Here is an 11637-nt window from a genome sequence, read left to right as displayed (position 1 = left end):
TCTTTGATCATATAGTCAGTTTTCATTTATGGATATTGAAATGTTTCACATTTTATAATAGGTAAAAATATTTTTAAAAGCTTTGGAGTTTACAAAACTTTGATTTTATCACCGTTGGCTGAAAACCCTTTAGCAGCTTTCCTCTTGCCTGGTAAAATGTGGTTACTTAGGCTGTTATTTATTAAGGGCCACCCTCCACATGACCCTGAGCCACGTTGCTGGCCTCACCCCCTGCCGCGTCGGTCGACCTAACCTGGTCCAGCGGCCTTTCCAGCACTCTTTAACCCTTCTGCTAAGGCGCCTTTGCTTTTCAGCTTCGATGTCCTTTATTCATGCCTCTGCCTGATGCTGCTGCTAGTTCTTATTTATCTAGTGTGGCAAGGACGAGCAGAAAAGAGGACAGGTGGGCTCTAGACTGTCTTCCGGTTCTTGGATCATCGGTATTCTACCAACATCTCACAGTTTCTCCCCAGACCTTTATCTCACGGCTCTGAGTGCTCTGGTCTGCGGCTAACCCTCCTGCTGACGCTGACCGTACCAGGGGCTTCGAGGGACAGGAGACCTTGTCTTTACTCTCTGGAGTAGCAGTTGTCACACTCTTTGTTCTCAAGACCCATTACGTTCTTCTGCGTTATTCAGGACCCCAAAAAGCTTTTATTTATATAACATATCGATATTTATTTTACTACATTTGAAATTAAGCCTGATAATTATAAAACATTTTTATTTCGTTAAAAATATCTGTACTCCATTACATACTAAAATAAATAACACACTTTATGAAAAATAACTTTCCAAAGCAAAAAAAAAATGTGTTATTGTTTTATATTTTGCAAATCTTTTTAATGTCTGGCTTAATAGAAGATAAGTGAAGTCTCCCCTGTTTCAGTGAGTCTGTTGAAGTATCGTACTTCATGGAGCCTTTAAAAAAACTCCACTGAGGAAAACCAAACATCTCAGTATAATAACACTACCAAAATGGTTTTGACCATTTGGTTCTCTGGAGAGGGCCTTGGGAGCACCGCACAGGTCCCTGGACCATACTTCGATGACTGCAGGGGACCCCTGAACCATGCAGGGGTTGGGGGCACTGACCAGCCCCCTCCCCCGTGCAGTTGCAAATCCATATATCACTTTCGACTCTTCAAAACTTAACTACTAATAGCCTACTGTTGACTGGAAGCCTTGCTGATAACATAACCAGTCCATTAGCACAGGTTTTATATGTTATATGTATTATATACCATATTCTCACAATAAAATAAGCTAGAGAAAAGAAAGTTAAGAAAATCACAAGAGAAAACACATTTACAGCATTCATTGAACAAAGTCTGCGTGTAACTGGACCCGTGCAGTTCAAGGGTCAGCTGTGTTGCTCCCGGAGGTGTCGGGTGGGTCCTGGGGGAACAGGGTCGGCAGGGGACGCGACCCCCACCTCTGCCTAGCCGTCGGGGCCACCTGTGTTTCTGGCACCCCACGTGGCGATTCTGAAATGGTGTTTTTGTGTGTTGGGGGGGTTACCTGGGAATCTTCCCATCATAACTTTGTTCCTATGAGAGAATAGATTTAAAGTTCCACAAGTTTGTTGAGCTTCGAAGTTTGAGCTGGCCTTAATTACTGTAGATGTCACTATTACTTCACTATTATTTAGTCGTTTTTTTTTTCTTACTGTCATTGCCCTGCTCCCACATAACTTTCCGCCCTCTTGTTGGAATACGTGATGTCCTCTTCCTTGAAAAGGCTGGTGTGAACTGATGAGAACTTGGTGCCTGTAGGATTAACGAAGTCAGGACGTCTGGAGAGGTTAATGGGCAGATTTCCCGTGCGGGAAAAGTTTTCACAAACGTAGAGTTATTAGATAATTTTGCACAGAGGTGCGCTGAGATCACGTGACGGAAGTGTCCCGTGGGCGTGCGCAGCGAGCCTCCTGCAGTCTCATCTGTGGCTGAGGCCGTCCGTGTGGTACTTACGGTCCCTGGTCCGTGACTTTACAGTGTTGTTTGTCTAGCCAGCCTTTTACCTCTCTGCTTGGCACTTGCTATAAACGTTCTCATAGGAAAAAGAATTGTTCTTCAGATACTCAACGTATCAGTGCCCTGGGAACCTTATAAGTTTTGACTTCTCAAAAAAAATATGAATAAATTCAAAATTTGAGTCACTTTCCTACACTGTTATTACCCATGTTAAATCATGTGGCGAGAACACTCTTATTTTTTATGTTTTACTTGGCTGTCAGCCTGAAGGGTGGTCTCTGAGGAAAGGTATCTTACATGTACCTCAGACATGGCCAGACCTCACCCCTCACGGCCACGTTCCTTTACGTTTGGTCCCAGCTTTTGGTACTTTTTGTTAACTCTGAGCAGGCCCGGTGTGGCCGCCTCCGATTTAGTTTATAAATGCCTTCACTTACAAACTAAAGTTTGCATTCACTTAGGGATCATTGTGTTAAACTGGAGGGGACTGTTAAAAATAAGAGGAATGGGTGTTAGCTGAATCTGTTTAAGGGAGACATGCTTGTAAACAACTGTAATTTAAAAAGAGAGGGCGCCCATGGTGTGTTTTGAGGACTGCCGTCAGAGTGATGCCTTTGTTGGGGACCAGTCGGTGTGCTCCCGGCGGGGTCGTGGTGGGATGCTGTCTGCCGGGAGGCAGAGCGGGAGATGAGGGGCTGTCGTGACAGTCCCACCTCTTAAGCAGCGTGCGCGGTGACGACCGGGAGGAGAGGGGTGCAGCTGGAGGTGGAGTGGAACCGGGTAGCTCCACCTGGCTCGACCAACGGCTTGGGGGCAGAAAGCGGGTTATGTTAAGGAATGAGCAGATGACTCGGTTTGGTGGTAAATGTGAGGTGGGGGATGCTGAGGGGCGATTTGGAAGCTGTGTAAAAGGATATTGAACACCTGGCAGCCCCCGCCGTTAAAGGGTTTTGAGCAGGGGAGTGACATGAACTTAGCTCATTTCAGATGATGTAAGGAAAATGTAATCACCACCACAGGTGCAGACACCCCACATTAATAGAAGTAGTTCAAATACTGGTCCGTCCTTGGCAGGTTCTCCTGCCAGTTCTTTGTGTCTTGAAATTTTTTTGTTATTCTTAATGTTAATGTATTTCTATGTCCCTGCTTGCTTTCTGTAGTTCTGATAGTAATGTAGAACAGAAATATAATTTTTGGATATTTTATATTCTTAATATTTGAGAATATTTAAATTATTTTGTCTTCATCATTCCTTTATATTTTTTGTGCGCCATTGTTTGCAATAGAAAAAAACTCCACAACTCTATTTTACGTGCTCATTTATAACTTTGTGACTCCATAATTGATGTGACTAGTAAGAATTTGAACTGCAAAGACAAGGGAACTAGTATTTATTGTGTACAACAATCCTGCAGGTAGGTAGAGATATCTCATCTTATAGATGAGAAAACCGAGTCTCAGCGTGGCTGAGGTGCCTGTCTCAGGTACATCATTCGTAAATGAGATCCAACTTACAGGGAACCAATTTTATATCCTTACTGCCATTTATGTCCCACTTTTCTCTAGTTCCTGGAGACTTCAGTACAGAAGTCTCCAGTTTTTTTTAAAAGAAGCTCTGCGTGTGTGTGTGTGTGTGTGTGTGTATGTGCACACACGCGTCTGTGAGAGATACGTACCTTTGGAAAAGGTGTCCCTCTGTCTTTGAGAAGGTGCTTGTCTCTCTGTTAGGGGCGGTATTTATTTATAAGGATACCTTCCAGGTTAACAGGGCACATGTGTGTGGGGCGCCCCTGCATGATGGGCTCTGTGAGGGTGACGCTGTGAGTGTGCCAGGACTTTGCGCCTATGTGTGTATATTGGGTTAGGGCTTGAGGTCGGGAAGGGTATGCTGTATAGACTGCCCCTGGGGATAGCAGAAAGCAGGTCATTGGCCTAAAAGATCCCAGCCAAAGGTCCTAGTACAGGCCATGTAAGCATGGGGACTAACCAGGCCTGGAGATCTGATCTGCTGTTTGAGCACACAGCTTGCTGGCTGGGATATTGTTAATTCAGGTGAAACAGATTGAAACAATAGAATAGATTTTAAACGTGGGATGTGAAGTCAGCTAAATCTTTCTCTGTTAAAATATGAAACCAATAGGTGCTTTTAAATTGCTTACAGACTCAGTATGTATTCATTATTTTTCTAAAGTGCTTTTTTTTTTGGAGGAAAAGAATAATCTAGGCATTTTGTTCAACCTGGTTAAAGAAAACCCCACATATTGTCTCTGTTTAACGATTTAACCTATTTGTTGAGGCCTCCTACATACCAGGCATCGTTTTAGGCACCAGGGATGTGCTAGTAAACGCTTCTCTAACGGAGTTTGCACTCTACGGGGAAGGTGACTCAATAATAGTGCAAAAAAAAAAAAAAAAAAAAGCTTTGGAAACGGGACGGGGATTGTTGAGGGATCCTGCAGTGTTTTAGTGTTAAACATTTAGTGTTGTCAGTGTTGTCAAAATACGTTCAGACATCAGTACCTCTGTCTTTGCGTCTTGCTGTCCTTCACGAGTTAATGCAGCCGTGTTCTTACATCAGTTCTGTTGAAAGGAGAGAATCAGTTTCACACACCCAGCGGGTGAGAGGAAATCGGGAGCAATCGTGTTTCCATTGTTATGCGACCACTGTCTGTCTGTCCTTCACCGCGGGGCCACGGATCCACGTAGGGGCTGGTCCACACGCTTGATTTTCCCCGTTGCTGCTGCTGCTGCAGCTCATCCACCAGTCTGGACAGTCTTGATCCTAATGATCAAGGCATTTGTATTCAAGGATTATATTAAACTGTTCTGTAAGTAAAACCAAAACCATGACCTAAATGAGTTTCGGGGTAAACTGTGATTGAGTTGTTTATGACCTTGAAGGATTTATGATAATCGATTCTTACTTGGATAGATCAATATGGGAATAGAAAAAGATTCTACTTTGCATTTATTATGTTTTTATACATCGGGTTGTCGAAAAGTCAGAGATCCATTTGTGGATGTTTTAGTTTTACTCAGCGGTAGGACTTGTAGTGGGCGCGCTGTTTCCCGCCATACAAACAAGCCTTTCCCTATACTAAGTTGTTCTAGGCGCCAGGGATCCAGCAGTGAGCAAAACGAGTCCCTCCTCTGACGGATGCCCCCGTTCAAGCAGCTGAGTGGGAGGGACTCAGAAAGCAGCCGGTGACTGTGGACAGCATGGGGGAATGAGGAGGGGGAGGGCCGGGTCGGTAGGGTGCGGGGCAAGCCACCGGGGAAGTCAGGAAAGGCTGCACTGGTAGTGGATAGATAGACACGAAGCGGGCGAGGAGGCGAGTGACTGTGCCGGTCCCGGAGGAGCGTGTCCTGGTCGCCGTGTTCCTGTCGTTACCAGAAGTGGGGCCGCTCGCTCGGAGTGAGCATCAGGAGGGAAGAGCGTGAGTCTGTAGGATTTTAGACGTCGCTTACAGGACCTTGCTCTTAGTCTGAGCAGAGGAGAAGCTGCTAGAACATGAGAGAAGAGAAGAGTGATGTGACCCTAGCTAGGTTTATTTGTTTTTTCTTTGTTTTGAAGGTCTGGCCAGTGCGGAAAGCACAGTCAGAGGGGAGTAAGGGCGGAAGCAGGGACTCCGGGTGGGGCTGTCGTGCTGCATCAGAAGTGAAAGTCGATGGCGACCTGGGCCAGAGTGCTGAGGAGGGTTTGGAGTGTGGGGCTATGTGGAAGGAAAAGCTGACAGGAGTTGCTCATAGTGTCCGGGGCAGGGAAGAGAGAAGGAGCAGTCAGATTCTTGGCCTGAGCAGTGGGAAAGGTTGACTTGCTGCTGAGAAGCTGGGGGATGCCACGGGACGGGTACGCGTGGGAAAATCAGCCGATGAGATGGATGTGTCAAGTGGGGGACGTTTCTTAGACATCAGAGTTTGACTCTGGCATTTTAGGGAGAGGGTTGGATGATTACCGAGGAAAGGTTTATACCCAATGAGGGCTAGAGTTTGATTTACTTATGTAAAAGGTGGGTAATGATATTTATTATCAAGTCTTAGAATGCATATGTATTTTGTGTACTCATTTGTATTAAAAACTAGTTTATTTCCTACTTTTAAAAAATTTGACCTACAGCAAGAAAAAGGGGTAAACACCCTTGATATCGTAGTTTAGGGGCTTGTCTTAGCTTTTAGTCATGTGATAAATCTGAAGAAATAGAATACATAGGTCAAGAGACATTTTAAAAATACCAGAAAAGTTACAGCTCCAAAACATTAGATGTTTGAAGGATTAGGTTTATCTCCTTTTTATCAATTATCTTAGGAAATAATGAAAACACCAAGATGAGTAGAGCTATAAGTATTGCCATGTAAAAATGAATGTTATTTATTTTCCTTACTTTATTTTTGAAATATGAGTGGCAGTGTATTTTTCATTTGTTTAAACTAAAATTCATACTTATTTGGAGTATTTAACGTATCATATGCCTTTTTGCTAATAATTGAGAAGAAATTAATTTTGGTGGAATTTGGTGCCTTCTCACAGGCATGCACTGCATATTTAAACCACGGTGAAGCTAAAATGGAAGTTAATAACAATTTAAACCACAGTTAAACTAAAATGAAAGTTAATAACAATTCTCTTTACCCCTTTTAAAAACTAAATTGCTCTAACTGGTCATATCTCATTTTAATTGTCTTTCAGTTGAGTTTGTTCTATAGGGATAAAAATGGATAAAGGTTTAAAAAGAAGTCTCAAAAACCACATGTCTGGTCCATAACAAAAGAAAGCGCTGACTGCCTTCTGTCCTTGGTTGACCTGTGATGCTCTGAGATTGTTTCCTCAGTGGAGGGAACATCTATCCCTTTATATGTGGGTTTATTAATCACTGTTGTTTTAGAATGCTAAATTAAAATGCTCTAGTGACATCAACTTTTTCCTTTCTTTTGCCAGTGTTTTACATATTTTTAAAATAATTCTCTTTATCATAGAATTCTGTTTTAAAATAAATAATTTGAGTTACTATAGCTGTGAAAAAAGATTTGATAGAAATTTTTACTAATGTTTTAAAGTTGACTAAGAGCATTTTTTGTAATTGGTGTCTTTAGATCCGAAGGCAGAAACCAGATTATACATCACAGTCAATGACTTCGAATTTCATGTCTATAATCGTTCGGATCTTTATGGACGTCTTCAAGAAATGTTTGGTTTGGAGCCAACAATAATTCCACCTAAGAAAGAGGATGATAAAACACGGGAAAATGGAAGAACAAGAACCCAGTCCAAAATTGAAAGGTTCATTGTCATACTCGAATTTTATTAACGTCCAGCATTTAAACATTTGCTTTCATTAGAATATCCTTGACGCTGTTCATCTAATCACAGCCTAATCTTTCTTCGTAGATTAACTAAGACTTTTATTCACATAAATAATTCTATAATTCTTTTACAAATTCAAATAATACAGAATTATGTCATGTAAAAAAAAGTCCTCTTCTCCTGCTCACCAGCCCTACTTCCTTCCATATTGATAGCTACTATTATCAAGTTGTATTTTATGTTTTCGAATGCACATACATAAATATACACATGCACATGCAGATTGAAGGTGCATGTGCAGATACGTGCTTTCGTCTGTTTCTGGGCACTGTCCCATTGCATGGCTTGTCTTTGTCACCAGTGCCTCACTGTTTTGGTTACTGTCGCTTACAGTGCGGCTAGAAGTCACGTGGTGTCGGTCCTCCAGTTTTCTTTTTCTCCTTTATATTGTGTCAACTATTCTGGATCTTTTGCCTCTTCGTATAAACTTTGGAATCACTTGTCCACAACATAACTTGGTGGGATTTCGATTGAGATTGCACTGAATCTATAAATCAAATTTGGAAAAACCGACATCTTGACAATATCTGTCTTCCTATTCATGAACATGGACTATCTCTCCATTTATTTAGTTTGATATCTTTCATCAGAGTTTTGTGGTTCTCACGTAGACCTTGTTCATGTATTGTTAACTTTATACCTAAGTATTTCGTTTTTGTGATGCTAATGTGAATGTTACTGTGTTTTTAATTTCAAATTTCACGTATTCATTGCTGGTGTAGAGGAGAGTGATTGACTTGTAAACCTCGTATCCTGACACTTTGCTGTAATCACTTATTCTAACAGTTTTTTTGATCAGTTTTTTTAGACTTTCTGCATAGACTAATATGTCTTCTGCAAACAAAGCCTTATTTCTTCCTTTCTAATGTGTGTACTTTTATTTTTCTTATTGCATCAGCTAGAACTTCCAATACAAAGTCGAAAAGGGGTGGTGAGGGGACATCCTTGCTCTGTGCCTGATTTTAGTGGGAACGTTTCTAGTTTCTCACCATTAAGTATGATGTTAACTGGAGGGTGTCTTGCAGATGTTCTTTATCAAGATGAGGAAGCTTCCCTCTATTCCTAATTTACTGAGAGATTTTAATCATGAATGGGTGTTGGATTTTGTGAAATGATTTTTCTGCATGTATTGATATGATCATTTGATTTTTCATTTTTAGCTGGTTAATGTTAATTGATTTTTGAATGTCGAAGAGCCTTACATACCTACATATCTAATAGGTTTTTACATAGATGATGAGGACATTTATTATTAATTAAATATTAAATATTCGATGCCAGGCATTGAGCTGAGGTACTGTGAGTATTGGGAATATGACAGCTCTCCTGCCTTGAGGAAATTTGTAGCCTAGTATGGGAGTTAGAATAGTTAATAGGAAATTCTAGTGCCAGAAGTGTTACCATACGGACAGGAATAATATTCCGTGGGCACACACAGGTCAGGGAGGGCTGGGACCTGAAGGGTGACAGGGTTAGGCAAAGAAAGCAAGGACGAGTCTTCCCTAGAGGAGAAACGTCCTGTGCAATAGAGAAGTTATTTGCCGATGCTGGAGCGGACCACTTGAGGGGACACATTAGACTAAAATGGTTTGCAGGGTCCAGGTGTTCAACACTTGGCTTTACCTCAGGCCAGTAACGCTGCGGCATGAGCGGAGGGGATGAGAATGGAGGAGGCAGGGAGGCCAGGAAGGGTGTCGTAACAATTCAGGGAAGAGAGGGTCACCTGCTGCGTTGGTAGGAAGGGGAAGGGAGAAGAGTGGATGGATTGGAGGTACTTGGGCAAAGGAGCCCCTGAGATAGGGTGGATTAGATGTGGAGAATGAGTGAGGGGATGAGACATCGTGAGGCCACATTTCTAGGTTAACCAGTTGTCCTGCTCCGTCAGGGAGCCTTAGAGAAAGAGGAGGTTTGGGGAGGTAGTGAGGTCAGTTCTGAATTTATTTTTAAGCCCTGGGGCCACCTTAGTGGGGGTGGCCTCAGAAGTGTGATTTAGGAGTCACCGAGTTATATTAAGGGATATGTTTTTGTCCGAACTCTTCAGTGAATTGCTATGAAAGTTTCATTTCTTAAATTTTTGTGTATGGGCAATTTTTTTTTTTCTTTTGGCCTGTCATTTTATTGGGAGGACATTATTTTGGTACAAAGTGGTGGGACTGGGGAAGGAACAGGATCAGCTGAGTTGTCAGAAGTGCTTAAAACAGTAGAAAACATCAAAGTAACTTGTACCTTGGTCATTTGTTGTTTTAATATTTTTGCCTGTCTTGTAAAATGTTGCATTATAGTGTTAACGGGCATAATGGAAGATGTAATGACAGCATGTCATAATTTATACTTTTAATATTAAAACATCTAAAAGACATAGTTTTGTTATTATATCTTGCCAGTCTGAAAACCGACACATGATGGAGGGCATTGCAACAAACATTTTAGGATTACTAGTACCTTCTTAGATGGTCACTGTTTTGTTTACTGGAACAGTCCTTAGATGTATTTGGAAAAGTCCGGCTGGTATTAATAATGTGTACTGTGAGGAAGTCAACTGTATCTGCAGGTTTTTTTCTTATATATGTCTGTTTTTATTTTTTCTTCTCAGAGTTAAAGTAAAAACGGAATCTCAAGACCCCACATCTTCATGGAGATCACTTATTCCAGTCATAAAAGTCAATGTGAGCACAGTAAGTAAATTCTGCTACAATTACTGTTTCGTGGGTTAATAACAGACTTTTATTTTTGCAAAAATAATCCTCACTTAAGAAAATAATTTTGGTTTTTTTTTTTGATTCCAGTTTTCATAAGGAGTGAAAGAATTATTTTAACACTAATACCATTTTAGCACAAATTTATTAGACCCGAAAGGCTATTTATTTACAAGTGCTTCAAATTTCTTTAAACACAGGTCTTTCAGTAGAATAATTTAAATATGTATAGTTGTAAAGCGAAATCATTGAGTCATTGCTTGAAAACGCTTGTGTAGGGAACCGTGCGGTCTGAACTGTGCGGCACAGCGTCTCTATGTGCTTCCAGGGGCGCTTGGCCTTCGGGAACCATCACCAGCCTCAGACTCTGTGCATCAACTTCGACGATGCTTTCTTAACGTACACCACGAAGCCGCCCTCCAGCCGCCTGGACCAGTTCATGCATATTGTGAAGGGGAAGCTCGAGAACGTCCGCGTCATGCTTGTTCCTAGTCCCAGATACGTTGGTCTTCAAAACGATGAGTAAGAAAGTTTCCTGAAAGTAGCAGACAACTTCTTTATGTCCAGTGCAGACATCAGTTGCACGTTTAGCATCCTTTTAATTTCTTTGCTACACGTTCGGCGATGATGAGGTATATTTCAATTAACGGGGTAGTCATGCCTCATAAGGGAAATGGATGTGCTGCCCATTGGTAACCTCTCATTTTAAATATTTTTCTATAGCAACTGTAATTTTGTTTTTACCCTTTTATGCTTTTCACTGTATTTGGGAAACTTACTTTGGTCAATTAAGGCCTGCTGTTTAATATTGAAAATACACATTAGTGGTAGGTTTTTATTTCCAGAAAGGATGGATACATAGTAAATTTAACAAATTAATTATAGTCGAGTCCCATTTTGAGTTAACGAAAAGTTGAAAATTGAATCAAAATGACCTTGGACGCCTGGCGAGTCAGAGGCGTGCTTGACGGTTAAGGCCCGTCAGTGTCCCACCAGCTGTCCAGATCCGTTTCACTTCCGGGAAGTCGCCGCTTGCATCAGGAGACAGGGCGAATTAGTGACGCCGGTGGGACTCACCCTCGTGTGGTGGGTGCTTCCCTAGGAGGGACTGGGACACAGAGGGCACAGCAGACACGGAACTCCCACCTGACTCACGGCCACACGCTGATGGGGGGATGCGGGCTCGTAATCTTTGTGAGTCGCAGCCTCTGTTCTTTTCGTGAAGGAAGCCGTGGTTGGATTTGTGTGATTTAGATTCTTATGATGAGTTCCCACTGTGTTCCAGCTTTTGTCTTTGTGTGTAGGTAACAAAGTGTCTGAGGTCGTGAAAAGCAGGATTATTCCTTTTAGTGCCAACTTCTTGCTCTTATACTTTCTGGGGTCTGGCTAGAATGACAGAGGGGTCCCCCATTGGAGCACTCAGGAGGCTGCGGGTCTGCCTGGTCTCGCCCTGCAGGACCACGGACTTTGTCAGCATCTTCTGGAATGTGGGCTCTGCACTCAGGGCTCCTGTTAAATCAATTAACAGTGTAGTCCCTGGTATTTATGGGTGAAAGTTGTAATACTGAATAAATAAATCTGGATTACTATGAATATTACTAGAGAG

At 42.0% G+C, this 11637-nt stretch overlaps 1 protein-coding gene across 1 annotated transcript in view; it reads left to right on the top strand.

Annotated features, from left to right (window-relative positions):
- Window positions 1–11637, top strand: part of KIAA1109 (KIAA1109 ortholog) — a 146012-nt gene that overhangs the window by 11571 nt on the left and 122804 nt on the right. Inside the window, exons 5-7 of the mRNA XM_023520429.1 lie at window positions 7054–7251; window positions 9929–10010; window positions 10360–10553. Coding sequence (XP_023376197.1) covers window positions 7054–7251; window positions 9929–10010; window positions 10360–10553 — 474 coding nt within the window. The remainder of the gene's footprint in view (window positions 1–7053; window positions 7252–9928; window positions 10011–10359; window positions 10554–11637) is intronic.

Source organism: Pteropus vampyrus, unplaced genomic scaffold (assembly GCF_000151845.1).
Source record: "Pteropus vampyrus isolate Shadow unplaced genomic scaffold, Pvam_2.0 Scaffold263, whole genome shotgun sequence".
In the NCBI taxonomy this organism is placed as follows: domain Eukaryota; kingdom Metazoa; phylum Chordata; class Mammalia; order Chiroptera; family Pteropodidae; genus Pteropus; species Pteropus vampyrus.
Note: the sequence above shows the minus strand (reverse complement) of the source record. Positions and strands in the feature narration are given on the sequence as shown.